Below are 19,482 nucleotides of genomic sequence, written 5' to 3'. Positions count from 1 at the left end.
CATGCACAAGACCCTGGGTTCAATCAATCCGCAGCACTACATGAAAAAAAAAAAAAAAAGATCTGAACCTGGGGATACTCAGTAACTCATTAAAGGCAATAAATTCTTAAAAAGAAAAAAAGAAAGGTGAGTCCTAATAGGAGGTCTTTAGGTCAATTGAAGGAGCTACCCTTATAAAGAGATTAGGGTAGTTTTCATGTGACCCAATGTCTTTTTTAATGAAATTAGCTTGTTTCATGTGTTTTATTACAGTAACGAAAAGCTGACTAATACAATTTGTGTGTGTGTGTGTGTGTGTGTGTGTGTGTGTGTGTGTGTTGGAGATTGAACCCAGGGCCTCATGCATACTAGGCAAGTGCTATATCACTGAGTCACTTCCCCATCCCACAAATGTCTTACTGAAGTCAAGCAGAGGATTAAAGTATAAAATAACCCATTATAAACTTTTGGCCCCAAATGAGTTTTTCTGGACGTTTCTGAAAGGATATATCTCAGCGAGGTTAGTTGTAAAACAAAACGCTCAAGAAACCCTTGTTCCCTCACAGACTCTACTAACTCTAGCATCATGGAATTGGTTATGGAAATGGTCCAAATGGCCTAAAGTATGTTGGAAGTTTTGGCCTTTTTCAAACTCACAAAAAAACCTTTCTAGAATTTTCTAGATTTTTAGAAACACCTGATTTTCTTGCTTTCCATTTATTTTCCTCCTTTCTGTTTCTGGTGGGGCCTGAGGGTCTCATGTGTTGCCTAAGCTGGGGCTCAAACTCACAATCCTCCTGCCACTGCCTCCTGAATAGTTGGAATTACAAGCATGCACTATCATACCCTGTTTTGCTTCCCCATTTCATACCCTTCTCTCAAATATCCTGATACCTATATGTTTTACCTTATATGATGTTAAGTGCTGAGTGGGGAAGAGGGGATGGTAGGAATGATATTTGGTGTGTAAGAGGCAGAAAATATAGCCCAAAGTAATAGTAATTACTGCTACCAAGACTTACCCTTACCTTGACACCTGAAACCATGAAATTCAGGGGTTTAATGTGCTTGATATTAAAGATATCAAAGATACATATAAACTACATTGAAAACACATCTTTCTTCAGTGTAACTTGGGTTTGCCCCTGGAAATCTTTAAACTGAAAAAAAAAAAGTAAGCAAATGCAAATTTAAAGTTTTCCATTTGTTTGTGGAACAGCTGGTGTTAGAACATGACTCTCAATCTTGTGAAATAATAGAAATCATAATAAGACTATAGAGCTCAAGATGAATTTTAAAGATGCCGTCTTGTTCATCCCCCCCTCTCCTCCCCTCTATCAGGCTGGTCCAGCTTGAGGAATTTATTCCAGCCAGAATCCATCCTATTTTTAAAGCATGGTAGAGAATGAGAACACAACGGTCTACCTCTGTAGCTCATCTAGTGTTTAATAACCCTCGCTGTCATTAAAGTCTAAAAAAATCCTCCCAGATGGGGAAGGAATGACACAGCCTCATGACCCAAGGTGCACACAGCCCATAGAGATCTTTCCCTTTTCCCAAGCAGTGGGATCTCTGGTGTACAATAAGCTAACAGGGCTTCTTGCTTACTACAGTGTTTTTCTGACTGTTCTTCCCCAGGCCTAGAAAACAAACAATAGGCATTATGAAGAAAAATAGGGTCTTGTAAAACCTCTGGACTCTTGGAAAAGGCAGAAGGTTTCATCTGTGTCAATGCTGGGTCCTCTGAGACATCCCCCCTGTATAGGTTCTTATAGACAACACAGTATGTATTAGGATGCCATACTAAAAAAAGTTTCCCCAAAAGGGAAGGAAGCTAAAACTAAAAATATATCATGCCAGCTGTTGTAAATGCTTTTCTTTGAAGAGCAAATGAGGGGTTAAGGAAATAGTGGAATTTTTCAGTTACATTCCAGGTTGGCTAGATTGTGGGGAGGAAGAAATTTTCCACCAAGAAAGAAAGTCTGTTGGTGAAAGACAAAATAATTACATGAAAATTTACAAGGAACTCCAAACTAGACTGTGGCCCTGTTAGGGTGGGGGAGGACTTGCAGTCAACAGGACAGAACCAGGGTCTTCTAATCTTTATTCTTCCTTTTCAGTCTCCAAAGGCCACTTGCAAAGCCCCTTTTTTCTTACCAGGGCTGCCTGAAGCAACTGTCTCCTGTCCTCTCTTGAATACCTGTATTCTAATGGTTTCTTGAAAAAGCTGACTGGAATGAACTCAAAATGGCTGGGGGACTTGTAAGGAAAATGGGCAGGGCAGAGGGAAAAAGAAAAAGAAGTTAGGGATCCCTGAAAGAGCTGGCCTTGGCTGCCTAAGGGGACAATGGAAATGCAGGATTTTTTTTTCAAGGTACAAATTAGGGGGATATTCACTTGTATCCCTCTCCTCATCAGCTGAAATGGTTTTGATTCAGAGGTTGGCTGTATAGGTTCTTATAGACATCCCTTCCTTAATTGGAAGGACTACCCAGGAAGGTCCATAACAAGAACCATCATTACCCTCCCCGCATTTATGCACATAAAAATCCAGGTACCAGATGCCCCAAGTAATTTTTATTAACTCTCAATTTTGAAATAATTATAGATTTACAAGAAATTTCAAAGATACTACACAGAAAATTATCATGTACCCGTTACCCAGCTTCCTTCAAAGATGACATATAATCACATTGCATTATCTAAACCAGGAAACTGACATTAACACAAAACAAGTAACCAGACCACAGGCCTTACCCAGATCTCAGCGGTTTTTATCTACTTTTTTTTTTTGTATGAACTTAGGTATGACTCTACGGCATTTGATGGCAGGTATAAATTTATATAACTACCTATACCTCCCTAGTCAAGATCATAGTATGTTTTCAAATGTCTATTGGTATTAAAACTGATTTGGTAAAATTAGTCACAAAAAGAATAATAATAAAATGTCATTGCCTACTAGATTAGAGGAGGGCATCGGTTGGGAAGGGTATGAGGATGGTATGAGGAGAAACTTGAGGGTGAAATTGACCAAATAATGTTACGCGCATGTATGGATATGACACAACGAAACCTCTATTCTGTACAATTCTTATGTACTAATAAAAAATTTAAAAGTTGCTGCAATAGATTAAGACAGAAGGCTAACTGATCAATATTTAGTGAAAACATTTAGAGAATATTTTGCTAAATATTTAGTGAATTCCTAGGGACACTTTCTCGTTTATTTTGGAAATTCATTATTTTTGTGAACATCTGTCTAGTGAGCCCAGGAATTTATTAAGTCCCTACTGTTCAGCAAACATTTACGGCAGTCTGGGCAGACAGGCTTGAATTTACATGCCGTCTCTTATTGAATTATAGTGGCTGCCTGGAGGGGGGGCATATTGAGGGGATTCTGAGGCCAAATCTGGGCTTAGCAAGAAACAGCCATTATCTAACAGAGAAGCTTTACCATGGGAGAGGGGCTGTCAAATGCATGCCGGGAATGTGCCATCTCCAAAATTTCTGTGCCTTCTTGGACCACACAATGTTCTGGGTGTTGGGAAAGAGGAATAAAGAAACACAACCCCTATCTCTAAGGAGTTCATATTTGGGAGTGTGCAGGTTCTTCATCAGGAGCCTGTGAGACCAGAGAGATCCAAGGTGTTGGCTGACACAAACATTACACAAGGTTTGGTCAACTTTGTTTTAGCCTTCACAAGTGATTCCAAATATAGGGTGCCTAGAACCTGGCTGAGCATTGCTAGGTTTGCTTCCTGTTTGAAGTCTGCTTGTAGAAAAGTAAACCATTCATGAACACTAAGTGTTTCCCAGCTTTCTGAAGTGCTTTCGGAACTCTCTGGTGTGGAGGTCAGCACTACCCCACCTGCCCCAGACTGCCTGTCTGAACCTTTTCTACTTTTCACTGGTAAATCTGGACCTGGAAAAAAAAAATGAATGGAGTGAACTTGTTTCTGTTGAAATTGTTGCAGTACTTGATTCTTCCCAGTATTCTTTACATTTCACTTTTAAACACACTGACCTTTGCTAGCCCAGCATGAGGAAAGAACTCAGAAATTTTGGGTACAAAATGATTCCAAAGTGTTCCATTTGATCTGCCTACTTTACAGATGCATGGTCCAGTTTAGAACCTTAGTATTTGTTTTATTAATCTTAATAATACTTAACTTTTTTTCTGATAAAAAGAATGCATTTTAAAATTTCTGGTACCATAGACCATAAAAAAGTGAATTAATAACAGTACTCAACCAACATACTGTTTACCACATACTGGGTATGATTTGAAACTCTTTAAGTAATTGTTAACTCATTTTAATCCCTTTAACCCATGATGTGGGCATGATTGTTATGATCATTTGACAGATGAGGAAACAGGCACTGAGAGGTTGAGTCACCTAACCCTTCCTAGTTGCTTTTGCTCCTTTCCTTTCTTTTCTAAAGCCTTCAGGTTGAAGTGCCAGGCTCAGAGTCCTTGGCTATCTTCTTTATATCTCAGCCATGGTAGTCTCAAAGCTTTCAATACCACCCTTTGTGCTGATAACCCCCAAACATCTATCTCAGATTTGTCCTCTCTCCCACAACTACATATCCATGTATCCAGCTGCCCACTCAATACCTCTGATTCTCTATCAGACCTGCCAGACTCATCACACAGGACACTGAGCTCAACTAGATCAAGACTTTCCCCATCTTTACTGATAGCAACATTGTCCTTCCAGTTGCTTAAGCAAAAAGCTCTGGGACTCATTCTTGAATCCTCTTCTGCATGCCTATTTATTCTTCAGGGAATATTGTTAACTCTACTTTCAAAATATTTGTAGACACTGGCTGCTTCTCACCCTCTTACTGTCACCATCCTGGTTTGAGCCACCATTGTCGCTCGCCTGCATCTCTGCATCAGCCTCTTGGCGGATCTTCCTGTTTCTGTCTTTGTCCTGGTACGGTCTATTCATAGCACAGCAGCCAAAGAGATCCCCTTAAAAGTGAGTTAAGTCATATCACTCATCTGCTGAAAATCCTCCAATAGTTTCCTGGTTTACTGAGAGAAAAACACAGAACGCTTGAGTTGGCCTGTACTATCCAGAAGAATCCAGCTCTCCCAGCCATCTCTCCACCCTTTCCTACTATGTTCACTTCACTAATTCCCTTTCAAGCATCAGTCTTCTTGCTTTTCCCCAAATAAACCAGGCATTCTTTTATCTTAGGATCTTTGCTCTAGCTTTTTTCCCCTGCCTGGAATATTCTTTTCTGTAGATACTTGGCTAACTCCTTCAACTCCATCAAATCTTTGTTCACGTGTCACCTTCTCAGTGAAGTCTACACCGTGACCACCCTATTTCATAAGATATCCACCTTACTACTGGGTCTGATCCTTATTCTACTGTTTTTCTTATTTCCACATCACTCATCAATCTCTGATGACCTGTATGATTTACTTACACATTATAATTTACATCAGTGGACTGCTAAGCTGCACCAATGATGGCAACTTTGCCTTATCATCTGGTATGTCCCAAGTACCTCGAGCAGACAAGACCTATAGAAGGAGCTCAATAAACATTTTCTAAGGAATGAACACTTAAGTGAACCAATGATGTCCAAATAAGTACTAAATCTGAATCCTGATAATTCCACCTAGGACACTTCCAGGATCCATTCCTTCTGCTCTGTACCTGCTCTCATCCTAATGATACTTTTATTATTTCACTATTGAATTTTTGAAACCCACTGACTCATCACTTACTACCCATCTGGTTTTGCCCACAGATGACCAACTCTGTGGATAGCACTGCTCCCATGCCTGGTCTCCTTAGGGGCTTTCATATCCCTTCCTCCACCTACTTTCATTGCTTTCCTTTGCTTCCACTTCGTGAATCTTTCCTTTCTCTTCCCTGTCTCCCAACCCTACCTGCACACTACAACTCCATCTCTCTGCTCACAATGCATATTCCAACCTGGAGTGCCACCACCAAAATATCCATCCCTCTTTCCATCCTAGCCCACTTTCCACTTCCTCTTGCAAAGGTTCTCTTGACCCTCCAGTTCACAAGGATCTTGCGCCATCCCACACATTCACAGTGCTTACCATGAAAACCTTATGGTTTGAATGTCTCTCCTGGAAGTTTATGTGTTGGAAACTTAATCCCCAAACCAACAGTAATAAGAGGTGGTACCTTCAAGAGGCAATTGGGTCATAAGGGCTCTGCCATCGTGAATGGATTAATGTCATTATCACGGGAGTGGGTCTATTATAGATGTGAGTTTGGCCCTCTTGTGCTCTCTTGCCATATGATACCATCTACCACAATATGCTGCAGCAGAAGGCCCTCAGTAGATGTAACCCTTCATTCTTGGACTTGCCAACCTCCAGAACCATAGCCAAAAAATTTAATTATAAATTACCTAGTATTTGGTATTGTTTCAGCAGCACAAAACAGACTAAGTCAGACACCTCCCCCATTCAACTGAAACTAATCCTACATCTCAGAGTAGCTCTTAGAGTATCATTTCTTACTACCATTTTATATAACTCTTTAATTGTTACGTGAAATTTCTGTGTATAATAAGTCAGGGAAAAGGGAATATTTAATTTTTAATTGTGAGACTGATAAATCTTCTTTCTCCAGTTATATTATAGGCTCCCTAAAAGTTAACATAGTGCTTTAAGCTTCCTAGGGATTCAAACAGTGCCAGGCACACAGTAGGTAGACAACAAGTGTAGATGGAGGTAGTCAAATGATTTTGAATCTATACAGGGAAGAATCCACAAATGCTAAGGAACTTTGTTGAAAGTACAACCACCAAATTGGGGGAAAGGAGTGGAATAAACCAACATTAAAAACTAAAATACAACTATAAGGGGATGGCTTTCTACTTAATCTACATTAACTGTCATTTTTATGGCTGATAGAAAACATGCAGCACTGATTTTAGTTCTTGTAATAATGTTTTGTACAGATATTCTTTTACACTTTGAGGGAAATAAGAAATGTTGTTCTTCAGTGCAGTAGAAGTAGTTGTAAGTCTAAACCATTTTCTATGGCTGTGGAATGGCCAAAAGTCACAGCATCCTGAAGATCCCTGGACTACAGGTGGCCCCTGACTCAAGAGGGCCAGACTTCATGATTTTTCAACCTCATGAAACATATGCATAAAACCATTCTATTTTTCTCTTCTTAGACAGTATTTAATAAATTACAGAAGACATTCAATACTTTATTATAAAATAGGCTTTGTATTAGATGATTTTGTCTAACTATAGGCTGCTGAAAATGTTCTGAACACATTTAAGGTAGGCTGGGCTAGGCTAAATCAAGATGTTCAATAGGTTAGTTGTACTAAATGCATTTTTGAATTATGATATTTTCAACTTATGATGGGCTTACTGGGACATCATCCCACTGTAAGTTGAAGAGCATTCATACTCTGCCACAGCCCATGCCCAGGGAAAGGTGCTCTTATCAGGTGACCATCAGAACTGAAAACAAGGGCACAGACTCTGCTTATCAGTGTTAATACTTTGCTCTTCACTGTTTTCCCCAGTTTCTTCCATTTATTTATGTAACAAACACCTATTGTGTGCTTATGATTGCTGCTCTGCCCAGGGTTGGGCATATATATATATATATATATATATATATATATATATATATATATATATCCCTTATTAATTTAGCACAACCCTCAAAGGTAGATATCATGAATGCTCCCAGTTTACAAGTGGAGACCTTGTTCAGAGTGGTTAAATAACACAGCCAAGTTACAGTTAGTAAACTGCAGGTCTGGGATTTGGACCTTGAGAGGGCATTGACACCAAAGTCCTTGTTCTTTCTACTTTGTCAAGTTGCCTCTCAGGAGCTTAGTGTGTGTTTGATAGAGGCACAAGTGAACAAATGACCCAAAGGTTTGCAGTTTTGTTGAACACAACTGAACCACCATAGACCATGCAGAGGAGTAAACAATGACATTAACATTATGTTAACGAGATAGTAAAATTCAACATTGATATGGCATAAGTGTTTGAAAGAAACTTTCTGGAGAGAAGATCTGAGATCTTTCATCTCCCTTACTGATATTTTTAAAGAGGGCTCCAAAATCTTTCTTTTTCCAGAGGAAGTAATCTAGCCATTTGTTAAATCTGCAAGTTCTTCGTCACTCAAACACACTATACAGGGGTTCCAGGGTTAAAAAGGCAGGTCAGCCATCTATGAACTCCCTTCCCCTCCACTGGGCTGGGTAGCCACAGCAAGGAATAAGTGCCTGTTTGACTCCAACCAGATAACCATCTTGCAGATGCAAAAATCTCAAAACCTGTCCAGGAGTATATAAGTCAGTTGATGAAAATGCATAATGGCCCCAGACTAATTTCAAGACACATGAGATAAAACTGAGCCCCTTAAAACATAAAAGACCAGTTTAAAGAGGGAAGGCTGCTCAGAGATTGCACCTCTCCCAGTTATCAAAGAATTTTGTAACAATAACTTGACCCCTTTGCTGACCCAGGAAACTTGGGCCAAGAGACAGTCATCTGCCCACAGGTGTCTGCAATGATATCTGCAGCCATCACTGTCATCACACCAAGGCTAGTGAAACTGTTCTTGCTGGATTACTAGCCTGTGAAAGACATTGACTGCCATCGAAACCTTTTACATAATAAGTTAATGATGCACTAATCACCAAATTCCCCAAATGCTCAAGTTACCCGAATCTAAATGTAAAAAGAGAAAACAGAAATTTTCAAAAATCTCTTGTAGCAATATCAATGCAACATCTTCATTATTTCCTTGTGTATTTAACTAAGGTACCATTTTCAATTAATGTTGTTATAATTCAATTCTTAAGTATTTGAGATAGCCCTTGAAAGAGACTCCTTAGCCAAAGATTCAAGTGGAGGTAGCGGTCCAGAGGCATCCCTGCTAACTTTTTAACATTCTCATGTCTTTTTATTGGGGTTCCTGCATGTCGACAGGCACATCAAGTCTAACCTCTTCCCCAAGAAAGTTATCTGAGTGGTAGCATTGTCTTCATGGTAATGCATCAAGGAATACACTCGATGGTAGCTGTTTTCTTACAAATGTGGCTTTATATGGGCATGAATGGTATGTTGATCACTTTGCTTGGCCTAAGTGGGAAGTCACAGAGAGGACTCCTGGCCCCAGTGCCCAGCTGTAGGCACAGCACTTTGCTTTCATGGCTAAAAGAACAAAGGGGCTGTCCTCTGCTCTGCCCTCCCGCAGAGCAGTTCCTGACCCACCTCTCCTAAGATGTTAGCTGGAGTGAGAAGAAGCCCACAGCATTCACACCGGGCCGCAGCACAGAGCAGCATTCTCAGTTAGCAAACCTGCTCTCCCTGGTGAGGAGCAGAAGTGGCCCCAAACAACTGGGGAATCAAACCAGGAAATGCAAGGGTGGGGACATTCCAGGGTAAAATTTTTAAAAAACAAAAAATACATATATAAAGAAAAGAAGATGCATGAAGCCACGAGATTGGCTGGTTAACCATGGGTTAGAGTCAGGTTTACAGGATCACAGTAACTCAGTGTGTCAGTAGATCCCCAAACCTCAGAGTGAAAGACATAGGTGAAAAGCATTTCTACTTGTGGAAAAGAATGTTTTCATCTTTCACCATTTATATTCTCTGTCTTATTTCTTTATTGATCGTCTGTAACCCAAATTTGGACAACCCATCACTTTTACCTGCTCAACATTTTCATTTCAAAGACCAACAAATATGGGGTCCAAAGAGCACTTTCCCACAGCCAATTCCCATCAGCCCTTCTCTCCCAGGGTTACAGGGTGCTCAGAGCAGACACTGTCAGCAGGACATGCCACACACAGCAAGTCACCAAACCAGAGAGCATTAAAGGACTTCCAGGGGACTTACTTGTACTTGTACTGGTTCCAATTGTGTTGATTGTGGTGGGGACGGATGAGGAGGAGTAGAGGGGCACATGGCCATTCTCACACCCCAGGCTTTTGTCCTGCCAGTTGGAGGCATTGATGCAAATCCCAGAGTCCCGAGAGTTCTGCCACCCGTTGAGCTTGTCATCAGAGTTCTGTCTTTGGTGATAGTAGTGCGTCTGCCCATAATCCACAGAGTCCGAGCGGCCTCGGCTCTGGCCGCCGAAGCTGGTGGAAGTGCGGTCCTCCAAGTGATTCAGCCACATGGCTAGAGCACTGCGGTCTTCCAATGAAGTGGCCGGATGTATCAACGCATAGGACAGCAGCTGTCTGCTCTCCTCAATGTGCTGGTTGTGTTCAATAGAGTGTGCCAGGATTTTGGGCAGCAGTTTCATATACTCTACTTTTGCGTCGAGGTTTCCTGGCTTCAGCAAAGGCAGGTGAGTTAACAGGAGGGAAATCACTTTATCCTTGGATTCTTGTTGCCATTGGTTAATGATTCCTGCAAAGGAAAATACACAGGGCAAATGAGCAAATACACTCACAATGACACTAAACACCAGGCACTAAATTTAGAGAATGTCTATGGATTAGAGCCCCAATCTATGCACCCTGGCTAAATTTTTGCAAAACATTCTGTGCATCAGATTGGTGAATAGACCTCAGATCTCCAGGGGTCAGATACTTCAATGAAACACAGATCAAAAATTCTGAGATATTTGGATGCTCGATCTCATTCTCATTCACATCTCCAAAGAGGTTATATAATGTTGGTCCAAACAAAATTTATAGCTGTTTTACTTAGAAAATTCCTTAGAATTTTTCTTGAAAATTCTAGGCCCACCCCACAAATGGATGGGGGATAAATCTAAGAAAATCTCCATAGACAAAAGCCAGTAAAATCAAGCACCCCCATACCAGTGTCCTGGAGGTGAAGGTTGCCTCTCTACCCCCAACTCTCTTGAGAAGAGGTTTTAACCCTGGCAAAGGGATTTTTGTAAAATAAGTAAAACTTCTGACATGGGGAAATCTATCAGGAAAAGAAAGGACTTCCTCATCTTGGTGCAGTAAGACTGCAGCTTTCTCATGAGAAACTGACTCAGAAAAACAACTATGGACTCAGAGTAGATGAGTCACAGATCCAAGACTCAGGTCTAGTGGCACCTCTGATCCCACATACTAAATAGATTATTTTTCTTTATGTGAAGGTCTGTTTGTTTCTATTGTGGTAAAATACACATAGTATTAACATTTTAAGTGTACAGCTCAGTGTCATTAAGTGCCTTCACAATGAAGTGTATCCATTTCCAGAAACTTCCATCTTCCCAAACTGAAACTCTGTTCCCATTAAACAATAACTCCATTCTCCCTTCTCCCCAGCCCTGGCAAACCACCATTCTATTCTGTATCCTGTCCTTATGAACCTGACTGCTCTAGGAACCTCAGACAAGTGCAATCACAGTGTTTGTCATTTGGACTGCCTTATTTTGCCAAGCACCATGTCCTCAAGGTTCATCTATGTGAAGATCTGTTTCAAGCACACTCACAAGGATATCTCTTGTCCCCTCCCACTCGAGACATAAGCAACACACTCTGTCTTGATTGGCTTTTGAGCAGTGGCCTATTTTGGAAGCTGGGCAGTCCTGTGGGCTGTCACACAGTATATGCAGAGGTAGAAGGGGTTCACATACCCGTAAACTACAAATGCATTCACCTGTACTGAAAGGCCTCTTCAGATCTCTGGAAAGAATGTTTTCAAAGAAACTTACAGTGCTACAGTTGGGGTCTTGAATGTCTCCCAAAGGCTTATGTGTTAAAGGCTTATCCCCATGATGCTATTGGGAGATGCTCAAAACCTTTAAGAGGTGGGACCTAGTAGGATATTTTCTGGTCATTGGGGTTATGCCCTTGAAGGAGATAGTGTGACCCCATCCCTTTCTCCTCCTCTCTTTTTGTTTCTTAGCTGCCATAAGGTAAGCAGCTTCCTCTACCATTTGCTCTGGCCATTATGTACTTCTTTGCCACATGTCCTAATGCAATGGGACCAGAAATTGTGGACCAGAAATTCCAAAACTGAAAGACAAAATAAACCTTTCATATTTTTAAGTTGATTACCTTAGGTATTTAGTTACAGTGACAGAAAGGTCTCTAAAGGGGCATGGTCTTTGGAGTCTGGCAAATCTGGGCAGAAGTCCCAGAACTGCCACTTGGTTGTGGTGGAAACTTAGTAAGTTATTTTGCCTGAGTTTCAACTGCCTTGTCAGTCAAGAGTGACCAACAACCTCTTCCCTCTTCATGCTCTTGGATTAAATGAGATAAAGTTTCAAAAGAACCAGTCAAGTACTTGAATTGGAAGAAATTCCTTCTACTTGTCTCTGCATTAGCCAGAACCACATTAGAGTGATGTAGGTGATTTGGAGACCAAGTTTTAAAAATAATTTAGAGAAAATAGACACCACCCAGGGGAAGTCATTAAAAATTATCAAAAGTTTGGAAAGAGGTAGAAAATAAAGCTGGGTGCAGTGGCATGTGCCTATAATCCCAGTGGCTCAGGAGGCTGAGGCAGGAGAATCACGAGTTCAAAGCCATCCTCAGCAAAAGTGAGGCGCTGAGCAACTCTATGAGACCCTGTCTCTAAATAAAATAGAAAATAGGGCTGGGGATGTGGCTCAGTGGTCAAGTTTTCCCCTGAGTTAAATCCCCAGTATCAAAAATAAATAAATAAATAAACAAACAAACAAACAAATAAATAAATGACAGCATAAAAAAGAAAAGAAAAAGGTTAGGGAGACAGGAGGTATTGAGTGTATAATAATATGAAAAGATGCTCAACTCTTCAAATGGGGATTTCATTAACTATTTGAAGTTGAAATCACCAAACTGAAGCAGGTGTGGGAAGTTAAGATAGGACATGGAGAAGAACTGAACTACCAGAACAATAAAAAGACTCAGAGGAGTCACCAGGAAAGAGTCCCGGATTTCTGTCTTGGTGGTTTGAATACTAAAGACAGATGATCTAGAGTAGCATTGTTCAATAGTACTACGATGTGAGCCATACACAGAATTTTAAACTTTCTAGTAACCACATTAAGAGTAAAAAGAATGAGCTAAAATTAATTTTAATGATATATTTGATTTAATCTAATATATCAAAATATTATCATTTCAATGTGTTTTACATGTAAAACTATGGAGCCATTTTACTTTCTTTTGCTTTATATTAAGTCTTTGAAATCCAGGGTATATTTTATCACTGACAGCACATCTCAACTGAGTCCAACCATAATAGCAGTGCCCAGAAGCTTGGTGGCTACTGAACTGGCCAGCATAGGCTGGAGATATTGGATGGGAAGGCAGGCGGGAGGCACAGATGACCTCAGGAGGTCCCTCCCAGCTCCCTAGCTCTATATTTAGCTAATGGCCACTGGACACAGGACAACCCTCATGCATTCTACTAGGTACAGCCTCTTTTGTAAGCAGCTCTGGGAGATGGAATCAATTCTAATGTTCTCATGCATACCTTGTGTGCAAACACCAGGCATGTTTTAAATGCTTAAGATGAAGAAAAAATCTATTCCGTAAGCCCAAGTGTCTAAAGAGGTACTGGAGAGAAACAAAAGAGGCCAAGAGAAAGGTAAACGTATTATAGGTCAACCATGATCAGAGGGAGCCAGAAAACGTGTACATTTAAAAATGAAATTTGGGAACAGCCTTTAATAAAAATGCACAAGGCTGAGGAACTTTCTAGCTTTCTGCTAGGTCATGTCTCTGTTTGGATATTTTACCTGTTCACAGAAGATCGGTCTGAAAAAAAAAAATTAGGAACAAAAACAGAATGTAAATAGGACTCAGAGTACAAATTAAGCATATAACTGCTCCCTGCCAGGGATTAACCTGGGTTTCACTGGAGGAAAAAATACAGCAAAGAGGAAGGAAAATGAAAGACTGCTGGCCCTGGTCCCTTCTAGAATTGAAATGACTGTATTCTGGGGACAGGGATTGGATGGGCTGTGACATGGTCAGGAAGACAACTATTGCTTTTGTTTACTACTTCGGGAACATGAAAATAAGGTGGCCTGCTGAGGGCTAGCCACACCTACTGGATCAAACCATTTCTGCTTTTGCTACAGCTACCATTGCTGACTGCTAACAGCCTGAGTGTTTTTTTTTATGTGTCAGGCACCCTTCTGCACCCTGTGCATTTAATTACTCATTTTAATCCTCCCTGGAAGCTTGTGAGGAAGGTCCTATAACTAGTGTTATTTTACAGATGAGTACCAGAGGTGTAAATGGGGCAAATTACTTGGCCCAGGTCCCTGGGCTAGTGAAGTGGCAGAATGGAGGTAGGCAGATAAGCTTACAACTACACAATGGCTATCGTGCTAGAGTGGTCTGGCCATAAGCTATATTTAAAGTGCACATATATGTAGTAGTTATAATAATATTAATATAAATATATTAATAGAGTATATGGTTCAGCAAAGGAGTTGGCCAGCCAGAGAAATGTAGGAAAAAGCGTTACAGAGATGATATAAAAATTATACTCTCTGTGGTTTTAAAATATGCTGCAATTTCTTTGATATTCCTCTCTTTGAAAGGTAGAGTCTAATTTCCTGCCCTTTGTGTGCAGGCTGGATTCAGTGAGTTACTTCCAGTGAATATGACAGTGTGGAACTTCACAAGTCAGGTTATAAAAGGCACTGTGGCTTTCACCTGGCTCTCAGACTACCCACTGGGGGAAAGCCAGCTGCCATGTTGACAGACCATTCTAGCAACCCAGTGGGGAGGTCCTTCTGGTGAGGAATGGAGTATCCCAGCCAGCACCAGTCTTGCCAGCTATGCAAGGAGCCCTCATGGAGGCAGATTTCTAGCCCACATACACCTTCAGATGACTGTGGTCCCAAACAACATTTTCGAGGGACCTTGAACCAGAATCACTCATGTTCCTCATCTGCAGAAACTGTGTGCAATTACATGTTTATTGTTTTAAGCTGTTCATTTGAGGGATTACTTAAGTGGCCAAAGATAACTAATACACTATCCAAGTACCCCACTAGGTAAAAGAAAGCTTAGCCATTTGGCTTTGAGTAGTTCTATCCTTCCAAGTCCTATTTCATTCTGAAATAGACCCAGGAAGTTAACCTGGTGCCACTAAGTAGTCACCTGGCTAAGCCTCCCTTGTCCTGATCATCCACTCACCATCAGCCTTTGAACTTTGAGTTAGCTTCCCAGGCACCTTTAGGGAAAGAGTGAAGGAATCAGAGACTTGAGGTATTTCCGGATTCGGTTGTGGTAGTTTTTCAGGGAAACTTACCAAATCATTTCTGATTATGATTTGGCTTCCTGTGAAGGCCTGCCTACAGGGAGAATATGTGCTGATTATACAAACTTGGAATATGTCTGGTCTCACTAATGATGGTTCCTTGAGGCAAATTAACAAGCCAGCATTGCAGGGTCCACCTCCCTGCCTTCTAGTGAGTATGAGTCAGTCCCTCTGGATGAGCTCCCCTGGCACTGATGAATGTGAGCATCTTTACCTTCACACAGAGGCCAGATCCTACATGCAGGAACTGACTATGCTGGCTAGGTCCTGCCAGCTACCCACTGGCCTTTGTTATGGTTTGGATGTAAGGTGTCCCCCAGAAGCTCACATGTGAGACAGTGTGAGAAGGTTCAGAGGAGAAATGATTGGGTTGTAAGAGTCTTAACCCAATCAGTGATTTAATCCCTTGATAGGGATTAACAGTGGTAACTGAAGTAATAGGGTGTGGCTGGAGGAGGTGGGAATTAGGGCATGGCTTCCAGTGGACTCTCTCTCTGCTTCCTGATGATCATGTGATATGTTTCCTTTCGCCACACACTCCACCATGATGTTCAGTCTCACCTCAAGCCCCAAGGAATGAAGCCTGCTATCTATGAATGGAGACCTCCCAAACTGTGAGCCCTCAAATAAACTTTTTCTCTTCTACAGTTGTGCTGGTCCTGTTATTTAGTCACAGCAGCAGAAAAGCTGACTAAAACAGCCTTCTTTATTATATCCACATTGCCTTCCAGACAGCAGGGAATCTTCACTGAGATTTATAGTCAACACATTCTCCCCATTGGGGAAGACCAGGAATCCTCATAATTTTCAAATAATTGATCCCTTCTGAGATGCAGTCTCAACTCTAGATGCTTCAGGTACTAGAGGCTTCTAAATTTAGTGCATCTCTACACAACTCACAAGCACAACCATTGCCCACCCCAATATCACCCTATTCAGGAAGCAGCATGGAAAACTGAAGTCCCCAAACTGAGGTTTGATGATGCCAACTCACCTCTATTGCAGTCTCTAAATATTTCCTCTATTATTTTTCTGCCTACAGAGCTGGATGTTAAATGTGGGCAAAAGTTAATGATTTATAATTTGTAAACCAGTGACATAGAAATAATAAAAGAAAAATGTAAAGAGCTATAATTAAAGACCATGATGATTAGAGAAATGTCCCAATGATTCTTGGAGGGACAAAGTCTGTGTTTAAATACCAGGTCTGGTATTATTACTACACAATGGTATGTCAATGTTTAAGGGCTCCAGTTGTTAGTAAATTACCCTTAAATTGCTATTTTATTATATGCTTGTTTTCAGTTTAATAACATTTACCATAAAAGGGTTTCTCACAAGTGCATTTAGGCAATTTGCTCATGCGAGAAATGGCTGGGAATTAAGTGTACACACACAAGAACTACTGGTTAAATAAATGTGCTGAAAGACAGAAACTAGTGGCTCTTAAATGGTTAATTACTCCTTGGCAGAATTTATACTACAAACTCAATCCTAGACACATTAGGTACCAGAGGATTCTAAATTTAGTGCAACTTTGCACAACTCAAAAATGGATGATAGCATCACATAGCAAGCATTTGGTAGGGATGTGAACTGATATAGGGCACCCAAAAAACCAGGGAGAAAAACAGCCAATGCAACATGGCAAACACTGGGATTCTTATGTTGGCACTTGCACTTGCCTTCTGTCTCCCAAGGTACTCTTTTGAGCTGAGAGAAGATTTCCCATAGTTGGGCAAAGCCCTGCAAATGAGGTGGATTAGATCAGTTGTGATAGGGGGGACCCAGTCAGTCAGAGTTACTGAGCTTATATAGCTACAAATGGTGCTTTGAACAGATATAAAGGATTAAGATGATATAAACCCTCTCCCTATGAAACTCAGAGGATGATTGCTGGTTTCAAAGATGCCCTCATTCATTCTCTCTTCCTAGTATTCACACTCTGAGTACTTTTCCTCCCACAGTGATCATGGCAGGTCTGTGTGACCAACAGAATGTGGTAGAGGTATTCTGATATTAGGTCATAAAAGGTACTGCAGCTTCTATGGGATGGGATTGTGGCTCAGTGGTAGAACACTTGCCTAGCATGTGTGAAGCACTAGGTTCAATTCTAAGAACTGCATATAAATAAATAAAATAAAGGTATATTGAGAAGTTAAAAGAATAAAAACAAAAAAGGTACTGCAGATTCTACTTTCCTTTCTTTGTTCATTTGCTCTGGGAAAAATCAGCCAGACCAATTGTGAAGATGCTTAGGCATCCAATGTTGGGGGGGATTCAATCTCCTGCTAACAGCCCAAACCAGCTTGCCAGCCACCTGATAGCTAGTCAATATCAGGACTACAACTTTGAGAGACTTTGAGCCTGAACTACCCAACTAGGCTGTCTCAAGTTCCTGATCCTCACCAAATGGAAGGTAATTATGTTATGCCAGAGCATTTTAGAGTAATTAGTTAACCAATACAAAGAGCTTCATGTTACTAGTAAAAAAAAAAAAAGTTAAATGCTTCTGCTTCTTTGATTCTCCAGAAAAAAACGGAGATCTATAAGTGAACTACATAGCTCATTATAAGCATTAGAGTCTTCTCTGAGAGCAGAAGGTCATCAGGTCATTCGTGGGTACCTGACTATACTCAAAGGACAAGAACCAGGTACCTCTGGCTGCAGCAGACACCTACAATAACACATTTGCTATTCCAGAGTAACCTGGTCATCTCTTCAGTGGGGATTTTCCATCTATAGTCACTTCCCCCCAGGTATGGTGTAGATGGATGCTTCAGGAAGAGTTCCTTTGTTCCTGAGTGACCCAGACCATTTGGGAACTTGTTCTAAAATCTCAGCCAAAGGCCATGTTAGGGCTGGGATTTAACTTCAGTTTCTGACCTCCTCCAGGCTGTGACTGACTATTGCAGGTCTGAGGCTACCCACTCACAGACAGCCCATTAAACAGGCTAGCTCCCCGAGTCATTGGCCTCCGAGCTGACCTCTGGCCTATGAATATGTGGATGACTCCTATATTTGTGCTTCCAGCCTAGATCTCTCCCAAGCCTGAGACCCACATGTTCAGCTGCATCTTCTACATCTCCAGTCAGAGTATCTCAAAGTCGATGTGGCCAAAGCCTACTTCTACTTTCACACTCACCAGATCGCCTCCTTTTCTCTTCTCCCCTATATCAAAAAATGACTTCTCTATCTTTCTATTGCTCAAGTTAGTTGAAACTTTGGAGTATTCTTGATGATTTTGTCTCATATCTCATATTTAATCTGTCAATAAATCCTGTGGGCTGAACCTTCAAAATGTATCCAGAATCTGACCACTTCTCACTCATGCTTCTGCATTCCAATCCCCTCCCACCACCAAAAGCCGATTGTCAATCAAAATGCTCATTTTAAAAAATCTTTTTTAATCTTTTAATACTAGAAGATAGGTCATGTGCCTTTCCTGATTGTTTCAGTGGCTGCCCATCTGTGATGTTTTTGACATGGTTTGAGCATGTTCTGCAAAGGTTTGTGTGCTGGAAGACTGGGCCCCACTGTGGTGGTGTGGAAGTGGCGGGACCCTTAAGAGGTGGGGCTGAGTGGGAGGTAATTAGGTCATGGGTCCACTGTCTTCAGAAGGAATTAATGCAGCTCTTGTGGAATCATTGCCAGTTCCCACAAGAGCAGGTGGTTACAAAAAGAGTAAGCCTGGTCCCTGAATTTCTCTGGCTTTTTATGTCACCATGTGATCTCTTCTGGACAGGCTCCTGCCATGGTGATACCAAATACCATAAGGCTCTCACCTGAGGCTCAACTGATGGGGCCACCCAATCTAGGATTTTAGTCTCTAAATCTGTGATCTAAATAAGCACTTTCATTTTTAAATTACCTAGCCCCAAGTGTTTTTTTTTTGTTATTGTTGGTTTTTTGTTTTTGTTTTTGTTTTTGTTTTTGTTTTTTTTACAGCAACAGAAAATGTACTAATACACCACTTCATTCTAAGTAAAAGCCAAAGTCCTTATGATGGTCTATGAGTTCCTCTATGATCCAGCCCTATCCTACTACCATCCCCCTCATCTTGGCCCATCCTGGCTTCCTTTAACATGCATCACACTTGCCTGCCTCAGAACCTAGAACCTTGGCACTTGCTATTTCCTCTACCTGGAACCCTTTCCCCCCAATCCACATTTAGCACAGCTCCATCTTTGCTCAAATTTCCTAGTGAGACCTTTTCTGTCCATACTATTTAAATTGCCCATCTCACCACTTCACCTTCTACTCCCTAATCCCCA

At 41.0% G+C, this 19,482-nt stretch overlaps 1 protein-coding gene across 3 annotated transcripts in view; it reads right to left on the bottom strand.

Annotated features, from left to right (window-relative positions):
- Positions 1–19,482, bottom strand: part of SAMD4A (sterile alpha motif domain containing 4A) — a 206,588-nt gene that overhangs the window by 74,648 nt on the left and 112,458 nt on the right. For all 3 annotated transcript variants that reach the window (XM_081290934.1, XM_081290933.1, XM_081290935.1), the window contains exon 3: positions 9,869–10,387. In XM_081290934.1, coding sequence (XP_081147060.1) covers positions 9,869–10,387 — 519 coding nt within the window. The remainder of the gene's footprint in view (positions 1–9,868; positions 10,388–19,482) is intronic.

Source organism: Spermophilus citellus (genome assembly GCF_964194105.1).
Source record: "Spermophilus citellus genome assembly, chromosome: 4".
NCBI lineage: Eukaryota > Metazoa > Chordata > Mammalia > Rodentia > Sciuridae > Spermophilus > Spermophilus citellus.
This window is presented reverse-complemented; position numbering and strand designations above follow the sequence as displayed.